Source organism: Dermochelys coriacea, chromosome 7, assembly GCF_009764565.3.
Source record: "Dermochelys coriacea isolate rDerCor1 chromosome 7, rDerCor1.pri.v4, whole genome shotgun sequence".
NCBI lineage: Eukaryota > Metazoa > Chordata > Testudines > Dermochelyidae > Dermochelys > Dermochelys coriacea.
In genome coordinates this window covers 73,231,137-73,255,988 of record NC_050074.1, presented here as the reverse complement: position 1 = coordinate 73,255,988, position 24,852 = coordinate 73,231,137, and the positions used below count along the sequence as shown (strand labels likewise).

Genomic DNA, 24,852 nt, shown 5'->3' with positions numbered 1-24,852 from the left:
GTGTGACAAAGGGACAGAAACTAACTTTATCTCCCAAGCAGTCTTAGGAGTGGTATAGCAAACTCATATGCTGCCCCATCCCTTCTTTCAGCCCTGCTGTTGGGAGTGGTGTGGGGCATGTCAGGGATGTGGCTTGCTACTCAAACTTTTGGTGGGATGAAGAGTGCTGAGCAGAGAATGACTGAGCCATAATTAGCTCCCTAGCACTGCACCACCCTGCACATTGCACTGAGGAGATTACACCCCGATAGTTCCTGCTCAGTAACATCCAGAACAGCAGTAACTTGTAGCAATTCTGTTTATTCAGGCCTATGACGATATTGTACAACTGGTTTCCTTTCATCAATCTAATTTTTTTAATGCTTCCACCTAATGTAATCTCTGATCCGGAAGTTAACCATATGCATAATTGAGTGAAATTTACCCTAGCACTGAGGGTTTTTGCAGTCCTCTTCACAACCACCTAAGTCTCACGTTCTGGGAGTTTTTTTGCCATTAATTCAGTGGGACCAGGATTGGGCAGTAAGGCCTTACGTGCTGTGGGATGAATTTCACCAAAATGAGAACATTATTGAACTCAGCATTAAACCTAATTTTAGTCCTAATGCAGCTACAGAAAAAGCTTAACAAATGTGCTTTTGACCTGCCATATCTGTGCTTTCCCCCAATAATACAGCTTGCCACTCTGTTTGCAGCTTTTGGGGCCAAACACAGTGGATTTTGTACCTTTACACAGTAAACGTACACCTTTTTAAGATGCTTCTTGTTTTATTTAATTTAACTCTAATTAGTACCCCTGTTGAGCATGTGCCAGTGTCTACCAGCTCTGCCTCTGTTCCTGTACCAGTTGCTTCAGCCAATCAGCCTGCTACTGCTACTCAAAACACATCCAATCAGATGACACCACCATCAGCCACTCCTATCTCTGTAGTACAAGATTCCTTCTCTTCCTCTTTCCAAAGGTAATGCTTTTTTGCATTGTCTTTTTGCAAATGTCTCCCTGTTTGGTGTTTTAGAAGTGCTGTGAGTGTGTGTGTGTGTGTGTACACATGGGAGTTGGTGGGCGGAACTTTATCCAAGTTTGCAGAATATCGGGAAAATATGTTGCCTAGTTTTATGTATTCTGAAGTTGTTTGTTGTTGAAGTGTTGAATTTTTGTTTGCAAGGAAATTGCAAGATGCAAACTGATCTCAGACAAAATTAATCAAATATCCTTGCAAGTGAGGAATATAATTTACATTTTCAAAAAAGAAAATCTGATGTTAAAAATAGAACTGTTTTGTCGCCAGTAGTGAGGACACCAAAGTTTCACAATTTAAATTGTGAGTGAAAATCCTTTACGTTGCATTACAGCAGTGTTAAAATTATCAAGAAATAAACAGGTTAATAAATTAGGCAAGCTAATACAAAGATCCATCTGGATTTTAATATACCTAAACAGTGACAACATCCTTTAGAAGTTCAAAGAAGAAAATGCAAAACGCAGTTTAACAGTTTGGGTGATAACACACTGTGTATAGTAAGATTTTTGATATTTACAGTTGTGTGAATGACCTCAGTATTATGGGATGTGCCATATACAGGATGTCAGTAGATCCATTCATTTGGTGGTTGACTTCTCTATAAAGGCACTAAATTGATTCATTTCTATTTAACTGTGTTTTTTCTAATAAGATTTTACTATACAATTAACACAGGATTTAAAAAGGAACAAAGATAGTAATTCAGAGTCTATTCTCACTTCACTGAGTATTCATAATTGCTGTATAATACTGAGAATTATACATGTATATCTAGGGTGAACAGACTCCTCAGACTGTGGGAAAAATGGGTGAAGTTTATGATGTTGCCATTTACATAATAATTGTCAAAAGAATAAGAATGAATTCACGTTGTACCTTTTTTCTTTTCTCTTTTACAGTTTTTGCTCCTAAAAGCTTTGAAAATCATTTACCTTGCACATTTTAGCCCACTTTAAGTGGCCAGGAACAAAGTCTCCCCTTCAATAATATGAACTACTCTCAAATAATAGAGGCTCAAAATGTAACCTACAGTATCTTAAAATTGCATAATTTGGTAGGAAATGTTCTTTCTGTTCTAAAGCTTTTTTTTTTTACCTGATATTCTCTCACCAAGACACTTGAAAAATATTTATGAATACTGACTTTTTTAGCTACTAATATCTCAAATTTCTTTCAAAATACTTTTTGTTTGACTCTGTATCTTTGTTCTGATGCCATAGAGCCAGACATCCAGCCAGCAGAGGGAAACAAAGCAAAGTACTACACTCTATTTTCATAATTATATTGATAACATCATTGCTTGAGAAGCATTTCACGTACAATAATTCTTTAAATAATTTTAGCCCTCGGTATATCTTTACTTAAACTGCTGCACGAAGACAATGGAGTGTATAACACATTCCTGAAAAAGCAAATCCCTACACCATATAGGTAAGAATATAAACAACCTTTTGGGATTGATCACAACAAAAATGACCATAAGACCCTTGTGCTCTTTACTCTGGCATTAGCTGAATATTGAAATGTTTGTCTTGACTTCTGATTCAAATATAATGGTCCTTATAGGGTAAAAATGTATGCCTTCAAACAAAATACTTGTCTGAACTACCACCTTTCTGAGCTATCCAAAGAGTCCTGTTTTAATATTTTTTCTGTAACTTATGTGTTTTGTCTTCTGTAGGAATGTGCTTGGTTGTGCTATACTGTAGGTTGGCAGATGTATTCCATAGAAAATACATGTGTTGCTGGTAACTATAGAGTGGTTGTCTTATACTTGAACTCATACGTGGCTCAGTTCTGAGATGTCACTCTAGCTCTCCTTGTAACATTCTTTTGTACATGCTTTCATGCTTTTACTGTGTCCTCTGCAGAGTGCTTGCAGGCCCCAGCTCTCTGTCACAGCCTAAACCTTTCCTTGGGTCCAAGAACATGTCACTAGCAGCTTCCACTGTTTCATCTGCTATCTCTGCTCAGTATAGGTATTTTTGCAAACACCTCTCATTTTTCTTTTTAGTTAGATTGTTTTCACTCTTCATTATTCACTCCAGTTTGAGGTTCCTAACTTCTTAAAAGATTGGCTTGGGAGAGAACATTGAGAAGTAAAATTTACTCCATGGAGCAGCCTGTTTGTTTTGATGTTATCTGAATTAAAACCAAGCTAAAAGAAAACCTTGATCTTTCAAGTATTAGGTTTAAAGTATATGACTAAAAAATGTTCTCAGAACTAAGACAGCTAGTTGTATGTCAGATTCAAATTTGTTTGTTTGTGTGGTGTTTGTCTAATTAAGAGAGTTGGCAACCCAAACTGTGTTTTACTTGGTGAAAAATTTGGATCATAATGTGACCAGCTGACCCCGTTTTTAAAGGTTCATCAGACCTACTTTTATTGTATTTTAAACAATGATTAACTAATGACAGATCACTGGTGGGAGAAAAGTTAGAAATAGTTATCACTAGAAACAAAGAATACTACCATAATGCTTTCTGCCAGGCTTTCCTAGTTGCTATGGAGCATTTACATTTAATGGAACAGTAGAGAAGGCAATGGATTTTAAGATTTATTTATTTGAGCACAATTAGATGATGATGATGAGAGAGACTGAGTCAGTCAGTAATGTAGTTGAGGTAATAATGATCCAAGTGTGCTTTACCTCAGCATAAAACAGACAGAAATCACCTCAGGGCATTGTTTGCAGTGAAAAGAGCACACAGGTTTGAAGGCTAAATCTGGGGAAATTTTATATATAAAAATCTTGTATTATAGAAAATATAAGTGACCACACAAGCATATCTCAAACCTTTCAATATGTTGTCATTTCTCTATCAACAATGCGGAATTGAAAGAGCTATGGGATGGAAAATCGTTATTGGTTCTGGAATGTAAATATGCGCACTAAGCACCCCATCTGATTCTATAATTCCCATATTCAGCAAGCTAAAACAAACTAGGCCAAATTCATTCTTGGTGTAATTCCACTGACTTCAGTGAAAATGCACCAGAGATGAATTTGTCTCATTGGGCACTTGAATTGAATTCAAATTTTCCCCATTAACTTCTAAAAACAGAGTAAGATCCTAGGTCAAATCTGCAACCAAGGGCATTGCAAATAAATCAATAAATAAATCAATAAATAAAAGCAACCAGAGCTGTAAGAACTCAAGGATCATGTAGAGAAGTGAACAACTGATTGATGTGTTAATCTGCTACATACATTTTCACTTTATGTAAAGTTAATGGGTCACTGGATTAATTTTATATATATATATAAAGTACAGCAAAATAATTGCTAGGGGAATTCACTGAGAAGCCAGATGTTGCCAGGAGTGGAAAATCTTGCCATAAGACCTTCAGTATCTTGGAAGGGGTCCTCTTATTGACATTACACCACTTCACTAAACAGTTTTACATGTATTCAGATAAGTGTTGATTTTTAGCTTTCTGTGTGTATTTTTAAAAGTGACCGGTGATTTTGGGTGCCTCCATTACTTTTGGGTGTCCAACTTGAGACATCGTTGAGGCTTTATTTTCAAAGGGTGGGTGCTCAATGTTTTCCAAAAGAATTCTTTTACTGCATTTGCATCCGACTCTATGTTTGGTTACACTTGTAAATGGTGCTGGGGCTATCTTGTTCAATTGAATGCTGATTTTAACTAGAATTTATTTGTTTGAGAATGGGGTCTGGGATCATTGAGATTGATAAAAAAAAATGTAATTACCAAAGAAGATCTCTTACTTGCTTGGGGAAAAAAATACTACATATAGTTAGGCATCAAAAGCTATTTCTTTTGAGGACGTGGTCCTAGCTGACATGTAAGCTCATGGGAAGTATTTCTTTCTGTTTGTAATTAAACCTTATCCATAGATCAGAACAAAAATTGTAAACAAATGTGAGTCCTGGCACTTACTCTTGCAAGCCAGGGAATTTGCATCAAAATTTTGTCAGTCTGTATTCCAAGCCTTCCAGATTGCTATTATGGGGAATGTATTTTCCACCAAATGCATCCGATGAAGTGAGATGTAGCTCACGAAAGCTTATGCTCAAATAAATTTGTTAGTCTCTAAGGTGCCACAAGTACTCCTTTTCTTTCTTTCTTTCTTTCTTTCTTTCTTTCTTTCTTTCTTTCTTTCTTTCTTTCTTTCTTTCTTTCTTTCTTTCTTGTTAACATGGTTATAAAGGGGATTTGCATGCGTGATTCCTTTTGGCTCTAATGGGAGTTACGGATGTAAAATCACTTGGACATGGATAAATGAAGAGACTCCTAAATGTGCAAGTCTATTCAGCTTCCCATAGTAAGGCAAAGAAAGCAGAAACAGATTAGAATAGTGATTGTGTGGAACAATAGATGCTCAGAAGCTGCTTGCAGCAAGTAGCAAATAGCAGCTTAGAAGCAATTGCTCATTTCATTGTTAGTCCACAGCAGAGGTAATTGGAGTGGAAACTGCACATTGGTTCCAAAGAATTCTCCTTTGAGTTTATTTTTACATTTGTTGTGCACAATATCTCAGGCCCTCTCTAAATCATTCTAGGGTAGGGAATCATTACAATATACAGCAAAACTATCAGTGCATTTTTCCTTTTGCAGACTACTCACCTGGAGAGTTAGGGATTCATTTTTCTCCATATCCTGAGCATGGATTTAACTGCAGGAGTACTAGGTAGTTGTGAGGCTACATCCATATGTAGCATTCTGAAAGTTTGTTCCATCTAATTGTTTTAGATACTTTGGACAATGTTCATCCCATTAAAGTTACTGGTTTTACACCAGGGATTACACCTGTCCCACTATTTTGATACTTTTTATTCCATTCAAAGAAAAAATATATTGGTCTGTTTCCAAATATTTGTGGTCTTAGCGCCTGATCCTTCCAACATTTAGCCATGTAGTAACTTTCTAAAATTTCATAATGCAAATTTCAGCTTGTTCCGAGGAGCATTTATTTTATTAACATAGCTGATTATTAAGATTGTTTGTTCATAAACCGAAGCTATCTCCTTTATACTCAGCTTCTCCCTGCTGTCTGATTTGTTCAGCGATGCCACAATCCAGTGCTTCTGACATTGACATTTAACTGCCAGAGAACTCATTATGTTGTCACAACTGCTGGGCTGTGAGGCATCACTCAGCAGTGAGAGAGAGGTAGGATATAAAACTTCTGTTTGTGTATACGGTCACTGATAAATCCATCAGAATGAGAGGGAAAGAAATCCAGAAAAAATGTGATGGCTTCAGAAAGATTTTGTCACAACAATTTTTTATAGCACGTCAGTGATTTCTTAAAACTACCCACATAGACTGACCCCACAGTCTTATCTCAGGCACAGTATCTACTGAAGTATGGATAAGACAGGGAAGGGTGGAATGATCCAGGTAGGAGTTACAGAACAACCCAGTTCCCAAGGTTCTCTGTTAATTGTTTCTTCCAAGTGAGGGATTCATTCATTGAAAAGCAATGCAAGTCTAGTCTGTTGTCTATAAAATCCCAGAGCTGAATTCTGCAATCAGACTTAGTTGGATGGGCCAGTTGCTCTTCATGAATAAAACTAAGGGAGCGTCACCTGAATATAAAATCCGGAGAGACAAAAATTATCTGATGTGTGTTTTCTTGACTGTGGTCCAAATTCTTCTCTCATTTACATCTATGTAACTGCATTAGCCTGGTATAATTGAGGGCAAATTTGGTGACTGTGTGTACACACAATCCTAGAAAAGTTACTTACTTCCAGGGTATATTAACTGCTTATGAGGCCAACTATAGATTCCATACAAACTGGTGCCAGCTCTTTTCCTCCAAGAAAATAATGACGGATCTCATCTAAATGGAAATGAACAACATTGTGGGAAGGGAGAAAAATAAAACCACAAATACTTTTTATGTTTCTTTTTCTGGGCTCAGTTTGTAACGTCACCAGTTTGTTTTTATTGCCTAACCTTAAGTAAGAAATGCATGTCTACTGGTTGACTTGGGCTAAAAGACAGATTTGTTGTGCATTGTTGATTTCTATTTCTAGGTTACTGATGTAGGGAAGAGAAAGAAGACATCAAGCTTTAAAACTGTCAGTTCTCCTGTTTAAGGAACTGGTTAAAATCGCTTCAGAATTTGTTTTTATGATTATGAAACTGCCTGCCTTAGCCAATAAGGACCTCTAACGGATACTGAACAGGATGAGATGCTGTTAATTACCTGTGTCCATTCTAAATGTCTGGTCACTGGATGACAGCACTCTATCCCTTGTATAAGATCCTTGGAGTAGTTGCACTGCAGACAATTATCTTTTTTAACTTCAGTTTTTCCTATGAATGCTTTATTATTTTGCCATCTTCCTGATTTATTTTTAAGTAGCAATCAGTCCAATAAAGTTATGCTCCTAAACAGTATCATGCTCTGGAGTGAAAGCACAGGATAAATCAGAAAGCTGTAAATTCTTGGGCTCAATTAGCATTACACAATTTGCTGAGAAACTCCCAAATCAAAATGTAATAGTTTCTCTTGAAATGTCATTACTAACTGTAGCTTTTTCTTTCTTTTTACATTTTGTCGCATTAATGCTAGACATGTGTACAAGTATACAGTGATAGGCTGCTTGTTATCATAATGTTATTATTTTGTTATTTCACTTTTTAATTTATCCACATTTGCTTGTCCGATAGTGTTTTGGAATCAACTTCACTGTCAGTATTGTCGGTCTCAACAAACCAAACCAAAGCATCAGGGGCCTCTCACACTTGTGCAAACCAGCAGTAAGTCCACTGACGTCTGATGGAGTTACAGTTACTGGTGTATGTGAGAGGAGAATCAGGCCCACTTTGTGTGCATAATGTTAACTTGTGTCAGAGATCAAAGTGTTGAAGGATGACACATTGTCTTTAACTTGGGTTTCTGAGTTTTGGCAGTGTGCCAGCGTACATTGGAATGAGAACACACTGATCTAAGACCCCCTCCTATCTCAATGTATGGGTTCAGGTACAATAGTGGTAGTTTTTAGCTTTTGTTTGTTTGTTTGTTTGTTTTTGTTGGTTTCCGATTTTGGTATCTAAATACAACAGTGTTAGTGTGTTAAATTCCTTGGGTCTGATCCTGCCAATCTTACTTAGACAAAACTCTCATTGACTTATGTGCAGGAGGGTTTTTAAAGTGTAGTGTTTAAAAAAAATCAGACTAATAAAAACTAAATAATAAAAGAAAAATATCCTCCTAGAAGACTATGATGGCAGCAGTGTTAGCTCTTCTACATTACTTCCTATCTTGTATATATGCACTAACAGGGTTTTAAAATAGGGGATTATCTAAATAATAGCTGTTTAAGAACTTTTAAAAAACTGAACATTAAATTTATAGATTGTCATGTAAAATTCCTGAAATTAGGATTTTCAGGAAGAATAAAAGTGGGTTTTCACATAATGGCTCTTTAGCTGATTGTGTGTATATACTTTTTAAAAGATAGATTATCAAGAAACTGCAACTACTCCTTTGTGTAGATCCCTGAAATAAGACTAACATTTTGTAAATCCCAGCAAGGATATTTTTCAATTTGAAATATGATAAGTGAATTTTTCTGTCATTAATATCTGTGTAACAGTTACTCTGACAGACAGGTAACTGTCAGATGTCTTCCACTTTCCATGGTACTTTCCATAATCTTTAGTTGCACAATTAACTTTTTGAGTAATATATTCTGGTTCAAAATGAATTGTATCCATTTTGAAAATGATAGTTAACCACTCTCAAAACTACAAATCACATGCTAACTACATAAGATTTTAACATAATAATATATAGCAACAACTAATTAGTAATTAAAGATCTAGACACCATTTTGATCACATTAATTGCATAGCTAATTCAACCTTTAACTATAAACTTATTAGTGTGTTTTATTTGATCCTTTTTCATTTCCCTTCTATTCACATGACTTTTCATTTAGACTTAGGAAGCACTCTTAATCCTTGTTCCTCCAAATAGATATGCACAGGTACTCATGTGCAGCCCCACTGAATTCTAGGTAGGCAAAAATGTCTGCTGGTGCATGTAGCAGTTTGAAGGTTGGGAACTTAATCAGTAAATGAGAGCAATCAAGTTTGCCTTGAGCACGTATAAACTCCCTTACCACTTAACTACCTCTTTCTGCTTCTCAGTAGCATCCTGGACTATGATACCCCTCTCACCCTATCTAAAAAACAACTGAACATTGAAAAGAATAATTATTTAAATTAGCATATTCAGAATTACAGCTTGCCACAATCAATTATCTGAGCCCAAGACAGGGGACCCAAGGAGGGCTACACTAAGAGGTTGGATATGTTAGTGCCCTGAAATCTTAATTTGCACTCAAAATGGAACAGCAAGAGGTGACAAGTTTCTAAGGCCTCATATTGTTATCAGCAGGCAAGGGATTCACTCCCAGGTTAGATCTCCCATAGATGTACAAGGTGCAGTAATGCAGCAGGTCTGGAGATTGAAGGGACCTCAATGAACTGTATAAAATTAGTTTCCTTATAGTTACAGGTAAAGAGGACTCTGAAGGGGTAAAGCTCCATACCAGTGGTCAGAGGGCTGAATTGTAGCTGGAGTTGGATTCTTTCTCTTTACACAGAAACCTTCTTGTTCCTTTTGTTATAAACTGTCCATTCAGGAGCATGCCAAAGATTTTTTTTAAATGGGTGCCTATAATTGGACTCCTAAATCCACATTTTGGCACCTAGATAAGTAGCCTGATCTTTCAAAATACTGAACATCTAGCAGCTTTCATTTAAAAACAAGGCAATTTATTTAGGTCCTAAAATATGGACCTAGTAAACCAACTTTAGGCACCCATTTTTAAAAATCTTTGCTCTAAAACTTCAGGGGAGAAAGAAGTTGCTGGCAGTAATATCTTTGCTGCTGCTGTTGTGGGACGATCTAGTCCTTTCCACTGGTTTAATAGAATTTTTCACCTTAAATCTGGGACAGGCTTAGTTTCTCTTAGAAGAGCCTTCTCCTCAACTTCTTGCACAAAATTACTCAGCTACAAAGGGAGGGAGATTTCTCCATGATGCCTAATCCAGTCCAATGGATTTTCCCTGGATACTTAAAACAAATCTCCCAAGATGTGTGTGGCAGCATGGAACTTCTTAATCAATGTTCCTAACTAATGAAATCTGATCTAAGAGAGGTAGGTCAGTTTCTTTAATGATTTCCCTTCAGTTAAAACACACCGTGTTCCCCAAGAAATAGTTTCACAGGAAGAGATTACAGAATTATTTTTGGAGCCTGTCATTAATAATTGATTAATCATATTGTCCCCTTACTTTAAAGCCTGTAATGTTAACCTGACTCTTTCACAGCCTATCTCACAAGGTTTAAAGCATAGCTAACTAAATACTAAATAACTAAAGTTCAATAACATTGTAAAGACATAGGGTGAAAATTTTGGCCCCACTGAAGACAGTTGTAGAACTCCTATTGATTTTAACCGATTTAGGATTTCACGCGTAATATATAGCTTGACTTTGACATGAATCTGATGGACAAATCTGTTGTCATTCATTTTTTAACATTTTGTAAAAATACATCCATCATTTCACAAGATCAAATTGTCCGTAGACTTTTAAGTGTTATCTCTGTAGCCTGATCCCTTTATTTTTATCCTTTACAGTTCCACCAACCGAAAAATGCAGTCTGGGTTGAAAATAACTAGGGAAAAGCGCAGAGTTGAAAATAACCAGGGAAATGTTGGGAGTAATAGCTTGATGCTGTGGTTTCATTTACATTGTCACTTGTCTTTATTATGGGACAGCTGTTTGCCTCACCACAATTAAGGTGGAGCTGAGCTCCCAAGTTAAGAAGTGATGTTTCAATTCAAGGTTCATATTACTAAGATTTTGTGCAACTTACTTAGGAGTATCCAGTTTTGTGGACACTGAAACAAAGCAAATGTACCTTTTTTCTTTGTGTTAGTATTTAGTGAATGTCAAAGCAAACTGTCTGTAATTGCAAAACTAAAATCCTACAACTAAAAAATCAACACCAATGTATAAAGCTAGTGATTTATTGGGCATTTTAGTCGATGAATCAAATTGTCCTCACCTTATTAAGGCTGTAGTGTGATTTCTAGTCTGAATAAGATGAGCAGGTTTTGGCTCAATAACAGTAAAACATTGTTTTTATAACTCAGATGAAAAGTAGTGCATGTCATGTACTTTAACATGCCTCAATATATTGCTTATTGAATATAGTATGTACTTCCTTTTCATAAGGAACTCATTGTAGGATAAGATGCCCTAATTATCCTGATATATTTGGTTCTCAATTTCAAATGACATTTTCTTTTGCATAAAAACACAAACTTTTGTCTTATTTTAGCTTCAACCGGCATTCTTCCACCTCCATCAGCTACCAGTCAAAAAAGAGGTATAAAATATTATCTTTTGCAGCTACTACACATTAAAAGTATTTAACACACCACTTCAATGCTACTAGTAGACTTCTAGTGAAATATTAACCTAAAAGTGATCTTATTAAAAATGTCTCCTCTCTCCTTTTCCTGATGACTAATAGTTTTTAAAGGTAGTATTTAATTCATTGCCTCTCACATGTTGTTGTCTGTTACAGATCCATTCGGTTAAGATTGGGCACTTTCAGTGCCTTTCAGAGATGTTATCATTTTACTGTTCCATTAAACCATCTTCAGTCCTCAGGATATCTTTTGTCACCTGCTTAACCACTATTTACTTTCTGCGGCAGAAATTACAGCTGGTAAATCTTTCCAAAGCTGATTTAGCTTCACTAAAACCCTTAATGATGTAGCTCAATGCTTTATTTCTCTCTTACAGGAGTCTTTTCCTCTCCATCACTAAATCTAATCTGCATCCTCACTTTGTTTGTCTTCATAAACAGTTCCATAGTTGGTTATTGAACTCAGTGGTGCTGTTGTTTTTTGTTTGTTTGGAGACAATTTTTTTATTTATTCCCAACTGATTCTCTTTTTAGCAGACACCAGTTTCCTAGAAGTACAAGGAAATCAAGGGCTGTGTTTTAAAGTGCTATTGAGAAATACATGAGTAACAAACAAGCAGTTATTTTTCTGCATGATGATCTAAACATCAGTAACCTGTCTGAGATTTCTTAATGCATTTTGCAAATTTAGAGTCCTAAAAAGGCTCTTTACCAATGAACTCAGGTGTATGAGACAAGAACATACTCAGCAATGGCAGATACACTAGAATTTCAGATATGGTGTTATAATAAATGTAATTTATAATATCCTATTGTACACAGCAAGTGTTGATCAGATTCTTTAAAAGTAAGTATGTTGCACTGTTTCTTGTGTAACTGTTTTCCCTTTGAATAATAAGGCTTAAAGTAATGAAAGATCTTCAGATTGGGTAAAACATACACTATCAACTTTTGAAATCATCACATATGGCCAAATCTATTACTGAGTTGTTTCCAGTAACCTCAGGTTGCCACTGAAACAGAGTCCCACAAGCTCTTACATTTCAAAAAATTGGTGTCAGTATTGGATTAAATGGACACTGTTTGTAAGGTATTTAGGTTGGGTTTTTTTAGTCATTCTGTCCGGAATACAAAAAAGAGCAATGATTCTGTGTGAGTTCTCAGTATTCTCCAACTGAAGTTCAGTGCATCTGGCAGCTATATGCATAAGACACTTAAGAGGGGACAGCAACAGGAAATAACTGTAAATGCAAACAATTTCATGAATTTTGATTCTATGTTGTTGAGAGCAGCTTTCATAGTTACAGAATTGTGGCACAATATAGCAGAGTCCACAGTAAACTCAAACTCATGAGAATAGTTTGTCAAAATCAGTGCCTCATATTCTCCATGGCACAATGAAACCAAATTCAGGCCATGTTTACACTTAAGTTATGTTGGCATAGCTAGGAATGTGTAAACACAGTAATTTCGGGGAGGGGAAGTCTTATTTCTTATTTTATTCAGAGAACTGGTATAAGCTAGATGGGCAAAAGCTGTCTTTTTTTTCCAGTATAAATTGTGTCTCCAATAGGAGGGTTTGTGAGGATATCTATACCCTTTTATGTTTACTGTGAAAACCTTTCTAGTGTAGACAAGGCCTCAATGGTCAGAACCCCTAAATCCTGCAGCACATGTGGATAAGAGTCTGAACTAGGCCTTAGGGGATCCTTCCCATGTGAGGCTCAATGAAATAGTGGGACTGAAGGAAAAAAGGAGTTTGTAAAGCAAGCATGGTGTTGAGGAAAGCAAGTGAACTGTTTAGCCCCAGCAAGGGTTTAATTACTCTTCCTGTATGGATTGTGGTGCTTGCTGCAGAGCATAAACCTCAACATCTGCTGACTTCTGCCTGTTCTCCTCTTTTGCTTCTTCTTTTCCTTTGTTTTCCTCTTTACCCCTTCCCAAGGCAAGTTTTCTGTCTAATCTGATCCCTGACTCTCTGGTAGTTGTAGAATTGGGGCTTGAATAAACTGGAGAGTCTGCAGCCTGTTTCCTCTTCCACAGTACATAGAGGAGCAAGGGCTCTTTACCTGTGTGGAGGCTGCTTGCTAAGCAGAGGGGAAGGAGAGCTAGAGCTAGGTGATTGGAGTACCATGTACGTGGCCAAGTAATCTGATAGAGCATCTGGAAGAACTATGTGAGAAGTGGAGTGGGCAGCAGCCCTTTTTGTAAACACTGTTTAGCAGGCATAGTCTGGGGTAGAGCAGGGAAATCATCTCCAGATGACCAAATTGCTTGAGTAGATAAAGCTGAATATTTGCAAGCAGACAGCTGTAGATCCTTCTGGTACGACTGTAGCTCTTAGGACTCCTTCTGAGATCTCAGGAGCATCCCTGAACTTTTGCACCTAAACCAGAGAAGTCACCCTATGTTAGAGTGAGCTCTAGGGGCTGCAAAATCAAAGAACCACTGAAGTTGTGTGAGAGCTGTTATTCTGTGAAACAATTGAAGACAAGCCACTGAAACCAAGCACAAGCTCTGCCCTTCCCCTGGAGACACTCCTCTGCAACTGCAGTGTGAGCAGGGAAGGAGGAAAAGTAGCTGGTTTCATCTGTTCCTCTCACTGATTCCCATGGCTCAGATATCTCTCCCCTAGCATCCTGTTTCCCTTTAAAAGCACCTAATAAAATAAATCTCCAAAACCTACACTTGTGCAACATTCAAGACCACAAAAAAGTATGGGTGTGTATGTACTTATGTGCGTGCACACTAATCCACATGTTAACAACTGATTTAAATATTAACATTAGAGGTTGGGTGCATGTACAAAATTAAGGTATTTTGTGAATGTATCTGAATTTGTGCTGCATCCACACTTTTGACAATCTGGTTTTATAGCATAAGTTGAGTAGGGTAATATATTTGCCATGAAAAATGTTCTTCAGTGAAATGTATCTACTTTTGTGGTCATCAAACATTTTATATGTTTCTTAAAAACAGCATGATCAAGGAGATGGATTAAACATAGGCCTGGGAACCAGAAATTCTTATTCCCACTTATTTCACTGGCTGTTCTAATAAAAATTAATCTTATATCCCAGTATACTGGTAGGACATTGCAATATTTAATTAATGTATGCCTCACAAGATCTCTCTGAGGTAAGTGGATATTGCTTCAAGTCCAGTGCTCAGTCCTCCAGACTAAATTGCATTCAACTCATTTAATTAAAGTAAAAAGGTTGCAAGTGTGAAGATCAGTAAATCCAAGCTGCAAATAATGCTGTGGTTTACTATTAAACTGAGGCCTTGGCTACACTACTGGGGTAAGTTGACCTAAGTTACGCTACTCCAGTTACGTAGCTGGAGTCGATATAGCGTAGGTTGACTTACTGCGGTGTCTACATTGCGCTGCGTCAATGGGAGATGCTCTCCTGTCAACTTACCTTACTCCTCTCATTCCAGTGGAGTACCGGAGTTGACCAGAGAGCTCTCTGTGGTCGATTTAGCAGGTCTTCACTAGACCCGCTAAATTGACCCCCGCTGTATTGATCACAGCAGCATCGATCCCTGGTAAGTGTAGACATACCCTCAGGTTCATCACCTGAACCATAAGAAAGTGCTGGAGACATGGGTGCTGGAACAATTTTTATAGAGGTGCTGAGAGCCATTGAACCAAACTGTAAATCCTGTATGTGATGGAAACCACTTCAAGCCAGGGGGTGTGGCAGCACCCCTAGTTCCAGCACCTATGTGTGGAGATAAACTCCCCAGGGGTGACTTTCCTCATTGAAATCCCTCACTGCTGCTATTTGGAATCCTTCAAAGAGTTTCTCAATCCAGTAGCATAGGGGAGAGATCATGTAACTGCGAATCAGAGGCTTTTGGGAGTCTCCAAACTTAAACGTTAGAAAAATTAATGAATAGATTATAATCTCATCCTAGACCTGGAAAGGGGCTAGTTTCAGAGATCAGATATATTTTTCTCCCTGCTTTCTAAAGGCCAAGTGCTTGGTCTCACTGAAAAGAGGTGGGTTACCAGTTCTCATAGCACTAGTATAAATCACTGAATTGTGTTTGATTTTGCTCCCATTTAAATCAGTAGCAAAACTCCCACTGATTTCAATGAGACCAGGAGAAGCCTCTTTGTAGGCACTAGGCAAATGGACCAAGAATCTCATTTTCAGATGCCTAGTCCTGACATCTGAAATGATCAACCCCTCCTAAATGGGATCTTCCTGCAGTTGATCACACTCAAAACTAGAGATTGATTACATCCTCTATTTGGCTAGTTTTTCCAACCAAAGGGATTCATTCTGTAAAGGTGCCAATGTTAAAGACACACTGACAGCAGGCTCTTTTTCCTCATTAAATTTGTTTTTAAAGCAGTTATTAAAATGCCAGTGATAGGGGCTGTACTGGCTGCCTTCATCACCTATAGTGACCAAAAAGGCTAATGAATCTCACATTCTTCTCTCTGTGCCATTAAAGCATCCCTGGTGGGGTGGTATGGAAGTTGACAAATCTCTTGATTTCTTAATCTGCAGCTCTTGATGTCTAGAAATTGCTCACAGCTTTGCTTTGCTTTTAGAGGTACGGGCCAGTCCTATACATCAACACCGGTTTTCCAGGGTACCGCTCCTTCCTCAGGCTACAGTGAAAGTCCAGTTCCTGCTCCAAAACCAAGAGTTGTCACTACTGCTAGCATAAGGCCCTCTGTCTACCAACCAGGTAAGGTGATTTCAAAAAGGTGAAAGCGTCCATACTAATATCCAGTAACTTTTTATGCAGAAAATGCAAGGCCTTTTTATACACAAAGGACCAATTTCTGTTGGCCATGTTAGAAATTAGCTAATTTCAAACCCACCCTAATATTGTGACTTCTGAATTAAGTTGAGTTTGTATTCTGCTTAGAAGACACTGTCAGAGGAAAGGGACTTGGGGAAGGAGAAAGGAGGGGGGTTAACAAGAAGCCGGAGTGATCTAAATTTCCCGGTAGGAGGCATCTGAAATGCATCTGCAAACCACAAGCTGTGCACCCACTAAGCAACAAGGGAACTTATGTGTACTTGAATATTGATAATAGGGTTTAAGAATGCTAGACCCTCTGTGCACCTAAATGTGTTAGTGAAACAAATGAGAGATGGCTTAAGGTATGACAATCTATTAAATTGTGTGAGTATATTTGCAAAATAAGTAAGGCCATAAATCGAGCTTCTCAAACTTACTTCCACGTGTAAGGAATGATGTATTCTTGAAAAGCACTTTGTTTGCAATGTTTTGCCCTGCAAATCCAATTAGTGAGGGGGGTATATTTGATTATAAACTTATTTAGAAAATGTGCAAAAAAAAAAGGAGTACCGGTGGCACCAAGGTGCCACCGGTACTCCTTTTCTTTTTGCGAATACAGACTAACACGGCTGCTACTCTGAAACCTGTGATTAGAAAATGTGTTAACTCTTGTTTAAATTTCCTTTGTATTAATGTGTTACAAGTGGAGCAAATCAACCACAAACCTCCAAAACCAACTATGACCAAATATGTGTAACCCAGATTGCACAAATTAAACCATAAGGACATAAAAATTTAAACATACTTACCAATAAAAAAAATTCTATCCCTGTTCATTCCAGTAACATGCTTAATTCAGTTAACAAATAAACGTACTGTACTCTTGGCAAGAGCGCTTCAAGGATGATTTACATCTTGCAGTCCAAGTAAATAAGAAAAAGCTGCCAAATCTGCCTATAAATCCCAAGAGTCCAGTGTTGTCATCCATTCTAAAGTTCTGAGAGAGAAGAGAAGGAATCTTAAATTAAGAGGAAAGAGAGGCAAAAAGCTCTCATTGGGAGGTATAGATGTGACATAACCCAGCTAATATCTGACATATTTTAGGCTATTTAAAGGAACTATTGCATCATTGGTCTCAACATCATTAACAATAAAGCTTTAAACTTCTACTAATTTTGTATTTAGTTACATATGCCAGTCCATATTCTCTCACCACTGGATAGGAATAACTCCTATTGAAGCCAGTGGGAGTTACTGCTGTCCCGCAAAGGAGAACAAGGCCCCATTCATTTTTTAAAGGAAGAGTGAATCTATTCCCATAAAACAGATGAGTGCACAGAGAAGAGGATACCTAAAACACCTCTGGTATATCTGATGATAGACTGGGTGCTCAGTTAAAGTCCTGATGGACCTAATCCTGCAAACCCTGAGTACTCAGGACTTTCATTAAAGTAAATGAGTTTCAGAAGCCATTGCAGGCAGGATTTGGGCCCTAAATTAGGTGTACAGTTGGGCAGAGGGATGCCTTTATTTTCCATTGCCCTGGGCACTATTTTTGCAATTCTGCAGATAGCTGTCTTTATGCATCATTGCCCCTAATTGCAGACTTAAAATGCGCACTTTAAAAATCAAGCCCTGCATGTGTCTCTGGACACAATGTACTTATTTCAAATCTTCATATTTTCCATGTATATTATTCCATGGGTACTACAGGAGCATAGTGTCCCCCAGAGGGCAGGAAGAATTCAGAGCCGACATTCAGAACATTCATAATATATGTTAGAGAGAAAAAGAGGAAAATGCAAATTGTGGTAACCCCAGCAGAAAGCACCCTCCACTGACAGGAGCTTGAGAACAATCACAAGGAGATATTTTAATCAATTATGAATCAAACCCCCCCCCCCCGAAAAGGTTTCAGATGCAGGAGAGATTGTATTTAACATATGTGTTAGAAAATAATAGCGTTTAGACCAAAGGCCATTTATTGTAGTCACTCTACAACATATTGCTGCTACTTAATGTGGTAGCAACTGGAGACTACATTTCTGGATATAAAGTGACACTACAGGCAGGAGACCTGGACTGTTCAACAAGGAATTTATTGCTTAGAATGGGGGTTGAGAAAACAGCTCTGTGGTGTTTATGGAAGTGATGGATCTACAGTACTGATTTAAAGCCAGCTGTCATATAATGCCATTAGGCATAGTGGAAATTTCCCCTCAAAACTTTGCCAGTGCATACCTAGCCTGCAGTATGTATTGCTATTCCATTTCTGAGCAATATGTACAGCTATTCAAGGACCAGACTTGAGATTACTAAATCCATTTCTCTCATGTCATCTAAATGCAACCTGAGCTTCATTCTTCAGAGGTAAAAGTCTTCTAATTTACAGAGCCACGCTCCCATTGTAGCGACTTGGTTCTCTGGCTTCATTTTCTACAGTCCACTGCATGCAATGGTGAGACAGTGGAGACTGTTATCAGAATTTGCAGCTCACTGAGGCATTGGGAGATCCCAGTCCCTTGAGGAAGATTAGGTGTTTGGAGGGAGTTATTTGTTCATTCATGCCTATCAGCCACTTGCAGCCTTTTAGCTGATACCACAGTATTCCAAATCTCACCCTTGTCATAAGTTTCTTCTGCAAAAAAAAAGAAGCAACAAACCAGTGTGTGACAATATTTCACCTCCTCAGCTGCAATGGTTGAGATTCTAGAATAAAGAAAACTAAAGATAATTGGCATTGTGAGGGCAGTTAGGATGCCAGGGCATTACATAAATAGGCAACCCAGGATTGTGATGGTTACATTGAGACATCTGTCCACTTTGCTTCTAGTAATTTATATTACCGTAGAGCCAAAAGTCAGGACAGATCTTTTTTCCTGTGTGGAATGAACTTCTGCTCTTAGTCCAGTTCTTAGAATAAAGATATATATGCTACCAAAACCATCAGCTCAATTGGTTGTAATGAGCAGCTATAGACTGAATAGGTATCACATCTGAACTATTCTTTGTCCTGTAGAAGTGGTCTCACTAGCTCAAAAAAGGATTACATCGATGGCAATGTGAGGAAGCTTGCACTATCAGCTGACAGTACTAAGGCTGTACCAAGGATAAATATGAGTTCATTTCTCTGAGTTGTTAGTCCAACACCTTTCCAAAGTGTGAGATTCACTTTTAAAATATCTAACTATTAATTGTGTCTGTTCATACCGTAAGGCATTTTCTAGTTTTTGTAATGTATTTATTCAGATTCCTAGTACTCTAAACAAAAGTGTGCCCATCCCAACCTCTGGGTGCCTTTGGGAGTCTATTTAATTATGTGTATGTTAAGGCTCTGATTCATCAAGGTTCCATAAAACCTGTCTAACTTCAAGCATGTGACTAATGCCTTTGAAGTCAATGGGACTATTCATGTATTTAAAGTTAGGCTTGTGCTTTTACACTTTGCTGAATTGGGGCCTAAGAGACTATTATCAGCAATTACCCTCAGATCAAAATACCCATCAGTGTTACAATATATATAATCTCTCCCTAGAAAACCGAACCCAAGAAGGTTTCTACAAGCCTGCCATCTGCATGGTTGTGGAAGATGACGGAGGCTGTTTTTCAGAAAGAAAGCATGGGACGAGATCCTCAGCTGGTGTAAATTGATTACAATGGAACTACACCAATTTAAATCAGCTGAGGATCTGGCTCATGTGGGTCATTACTAATAAGAGGCTGTACTTCAAACCAGAGGGGTGGCCACTAATCCATGCTAATCCCTCAAAGCGCTGTTATGCTGCTAGATGATTGCCTTGTTTGGTGCCTCTGGGAAAAAGCATACTTTGCACATCTCCTGGTGTTGAACAGAAATCATTTTTTCTAATATCATCATCCCTTTCACAAGTGAGGATTGTTGTTCTCTATGAATGCCACTAGGTGGCAGGAAATACCTAGCTCTCTCTCTTTCATCTGTGGTTTTTTAGACTAGGACAGTACTTGGGTGTACAGAGCAATTTATAGGGCAATCTTTTATTCCACAAAGCAGTGAGATAATTGAGAACAGTAAAAGATAAAGGAGATCTTTCCTTTTAACTCCTTTGATCAAATAGAATTACTCACATGTGTAAAATTACTCATGTGTAAGTGTTTTCAGGATCTAGGCCTAAGGCTGTAAACTCTCCAGGGCAGGAACTGTATCTTCCTGAGTGTAAGTGTGAGGACAGTGTCAAGTAAGTTCTTTGGAGCGGCATTCTCATTTACCAGATATTTGTAGAGTACCTAGAACAATGGGGCCCTGACCTGCATGAGGCCTCCAGATGCTAGCACAATGTAAATGATTAATACTACTACTAATAAATTGTGTTTGCTAGTAGAAAACTACTATGACAACTATCAATAATGATAGGTTTCAGAGTAGCAGCTGTGTTAGTCTGTATTCGCAAAAAGAAAAGGAGTACTTGTGGCACCTTAGAGACTAACAAATTTATTAGAGCATAAGCTTTCGTGAGCTATAGCTCACTTCATCGGATGCATCTAATAAATTTGTTAGTCTCTAAGGTGCCACAAGTACTCCTTTTCTTTTATCAATAATGATGCATCAGATCAAAAAAACCTCACATGGTAATTGCGTTTGTTAGTTTCTTTCTGGTGGTATTTTAAATTCAGAACATGCAGAACAAATGCATAGATCAGTGCACAGATCACTATAGGGTCTAAGAGAGTAAAAGTATCTGTGCCTAAATAAACGGAGCTAGGCTCTGCTATTTTGGAAGCTAGTCTTTTTTTTTTTTTTTTCCCCATCAGAAAGTTGTTTGTTGGGCCTAACTGCGACCCTGAATGTGAGTAGGAGGGTGAGAATTGGCTAAGTCCTGTGGAGGCAAGGACTCAACTTTTCGTAATAATGGTTATATGAGTAGTTTCCCCATTTCCATACATCAGAGAAAATAACAAAGCTTATCCTTTCTTTTGTGTTATTGGAGAGGCGCAGGGTGTTTTAAAAGTAGAGTGACTGAATCATTATAAGAGTTCAGAGTAGCAGCCGTGTTAGTCTGTATTCGCAAAAAGAAAAGGAGTACTTGTGGCACCTTAGAGACTAACAAATTTATTTGAGCATAAGCTTTCGTGAGCTACAGCTCACTTCATCAGATGTATTCAGTGGAAAATACGGTGGGGAGATTTATATACACAGAGAACATGAAACAATGGGTGTTGCCATACACACTGTAAGGAGAGTGATCACTTAAGATGAGCTATTACCAGCAGGAGAGCGGGGGGGGGGCGAGGGGGTAAGAAAACCTTTTGTAGTGATAATCAAGATGGGCCATTTCCAGCAGTTGACAAGAATGTCTGAGGAACAGTGGGGTGGTGGTGGGGGGGAATAAACATGGGGAAATAGTTTTACTTTGTGTAATGACCCATCCACTCCTAGTCTTTATTCAAGCCTAAGTTAATTGTATCTAGTTTGCAAATTAATTCCAATTCAGCAGTCTCTTGTTGGAGTCTGTTTTTGAAGTTTTTTTGTTGAAGAATTGCCTCTTTTAGGTCTGTAATCGAGTGACCAGAGAGATTGAAGTGTTCTCCGACTGGTTTTTGAATGTTATAATTCTTGACGTCTGATTTGTGTCCATTTATTCTTTTATGTAGAGACTGTCCAGTTTGACCAATGTACATGGCAAAGGGGCATTGCTGGCACATGATGGCATATATTACATTGGTAGATGTGCAGGTGAACAAGCCTCTGATAGTGTGGCTGATGTGATTAGGCCCTATGATGGTGTCCCCTGAATAGATATATGGACACGGTTGGCAACGGGCTTTGTTGCAAGGATAGGTTCCTGGGTTAGAGGTTCTGTTGTGTGGTGTGTGGTTGCTGGTGAGTAATTACTTCAGGTTGGGGGGCTGTCTGTAAGCAAGGACTGGCCTGTCTCCCAAGATCTGTGAGAGTGATGGGTCGTCCTTCAGAATAGGTTGTAGATCCTTGATGCGTTGAGGAGGTTTTAGTTGGGGGCTGAAGGTGATGGCTAGTGGTGTTCTGTTATTTTCTTTGTTGGGCCTATCCTGTAGTAGGTGACTAACTATTTCCCCATGTTTATTTCCCACCCCCCACTGTTCCTCAGACGTTCTTGTCAACTGCTGGAAATGACCCACCTTGATTATCACTACAAAAGGTTTTCTTACCCCCTCGCCCCCCCCGCTCTCCTGCTGGTAATAGCTCATCTTAAGTGATCACTCTCCTTACAGTGTGTATGGTAACACCCATTGTTTCATGTTCTCTGTGTATATAAATCTCCCCACTGTATTTTCCACTGAATGCATCCGATGAAGTGAGCTGTAGCTCACGAAAGCTTATGCTCAAATAAATTTGTTAGTCTCTAAGGTGCCACAAGTACTCCTTTTCTCATTATAAGAGTTGTTTTTTTAACAGGATATGGGTTAGTTGGGTCAGTCTGTTGGCACATTTTGTGAATTTTACATTTTATATGTTCAATCTAGTACTTCTTGTAATGGCACCAAGAGTTGGAGATCTGAAGGCTAGTGAAATAAATAAAAATCAAAGGTGAATTTGTATGTGTAGAGCTACAAAGGTCAGAGTAACATTCCAGGTAAGCCAGGAAGATGTTTGAAAACTATTTATAAGGTCAATATACTATTCCTTCCTCATCAGAATGGCTGGAATCCCAAGGTTGGTGAAATTATTCCTAGCAGATAGTGACAACACTCTGCTAAAAGTAAAAACAATTATAATAATCCCAATTTGTTTATATGGGGGGGAAATATTTTGTACTGAATCCTGGCTTTCAAGATGAAATGATGAATGACTGAAAAGTTATAATTATCTTGCGAGAACTAAAAGCAGATTAGGACACTCATGACTGTCATTTTGCACCAGTTCTCCAGCCAATGTATTACAGTGATTGTGACATGATTCACCATATTGCTTTATTTTTTAATGGCAAGTGGATGGGATGGAAAATTCAGAGTGAGAGACCCTTCCTCATTTCAGTTCATTTTACAGAAGAGACCCTGGGAAGAGTTGAACCCAGGTCCTAAAGGTTAAAAGGAGAGCATTATAACTATTACTGATCACCACCTCCCTACTCCTACACTTAGCCCACTCAGGGTATTTTTAATTGATTGTAGTTCTTGTTTGAAGAAGCAGTTATGTCACAGTGATACACACGTGCTGTCTGTTGAGATAAAGAAAGCTGCTAAAATGCGGGGATCCTAGTACAACTTAAGAGTGATGATGAAAAAGCACATGCAGCATCCTTGTCTACAAAGAGGCAACTGGCTAAATACTCCCAGGTTAAAACACAATGAGTTAGTATCTCTGAGCCTAGAAGGATACTAATCTTGATAATTTTAGCTAGTGTCAACCTAAGAATGGTACTTGTACTGCTCACTGGGGCTCCCATTTGCTCTCTGACTGAAAAAAAGTTTACTAAAGGATGTTGCTATTGAAGTTTAGTGTCTGAATATCTGTGAAACTTGAGATGATATTATCAGGTCTTCTGTGGTATACATTGGTCTGTTATGCTTTACATGAACAAACTGACTTTTGGGGAAAAAATCATCCATAAAACTGAGTGAGCTAGAAATTACTGTCTTTAATTATAGAGCCCCATAGGTGGGAGCCATTTGAACTCATCAATTAGAGATTAAATATTGCTTTCTAATTCTAACTGTCTTAATACCATAATAAGTAAATAGTCACAGCCCCAGGGCTTTAAGAGATTGAATATAAACTCCTTGTGCTGAGATCTTTAAACACTGTTTACAATTCCAAGATGAAAAAAAGAAGCCTAAAGCTAAGGTGGGATGCATGATTATGAAACAGTGAAATGGCTGATGTTGCAGTATAGGAAAGCTTTTTAGAGAAAATATCTTACAGTCCTGTTTGAACTCAGTTAAAAGAAAAAACAGATATCGTTAGTGTGATTTTAGTAGAATGATGTACATACAATTCAAGCACCTGTAATTCCCAATAACGAATGACTGTCATTCTCTTACACACGGGAGGGTGTGGGTAGAGGGAGGAGTGTTAAGCACTAAATAATCTTCTCAAAACTTTATTTTCTGCAGAGATCTGTGTTATAGTCCAAACTTCTTCCTGCCTAAATTAAGGTATTGTCCCACCCTGCACTCTGCGCTGACTGGGGTGTTCTGTATTCCTCTCAGTGCCTTGAGCCCACCCACTCTCCCCAACCTCATCAATTTATAAACAAGGTGGCCTAGAGTATAGAGCACTGGACTGGGACTCAGCACGCCTCTGTTCCATTCCCAGCTCTGCACTGGCCTACTGAGTGACCTTGGGCAAGTCACTTCACTGCTCTGTGCCTCAGCTTCCCCATCTGTAAAATGGGGATGACAATACTGATTTCCTTTGTAAAGCTCTTTGAGATCCACTGATGAAAAGCATTGTTTAAGAGCTAATTATTATTACTATTATTTTATTTTAGCACATTCTCAAAGCCCCATGCCATTGTCATGGCTAATATGTTCCTGAGGAACAGAGCTTACTTTGGAGCTACTGCTGCTTGATTAGTCTTAAATTTCACTTCTTCAAAAGTAGAGCTTGCCACCTCTGCAGAAATCTTGACCCCACCAGAGTGGAGAGGCTAGGATTTTTGTCACGCTTGCAGG

General features: G+C 38.2%; 1 protein-coding gene across 2 annotated transcripts in view; it reads left to right on the top strand.

The window, feature by feature from the left end:
* The window catches only part of LDB3 (LIM domain binding 3), a 200,262-nt gene that overhangs the window by 150,421 nt on the left and 24,989 nt on the right, over positions 1-24,852 (top strand). The window contains exons 12-15 of one of the 2 annotated variants that reach the window (XM_043518915.1): positions 792-962; positions 2,894-3,001; positions 11,365-11,412; positions 16,025-16,164. In XM_043518915.1, the coding sequence (XP_043374850.1) occupies positions 792-962; positions 2,894-3,001; positions 11,365-11,412; positions 16,025-16,164 (467 nt within the window). The remainder of the gene's footprint in view (positions 1-791; positions 963-2,893; positions 3,002-11,364; positions 11,413-16,024; positions 16,165-24,852) is intronic. The other variant, XM_043518916.1, reaches the window with a different exon arrangement.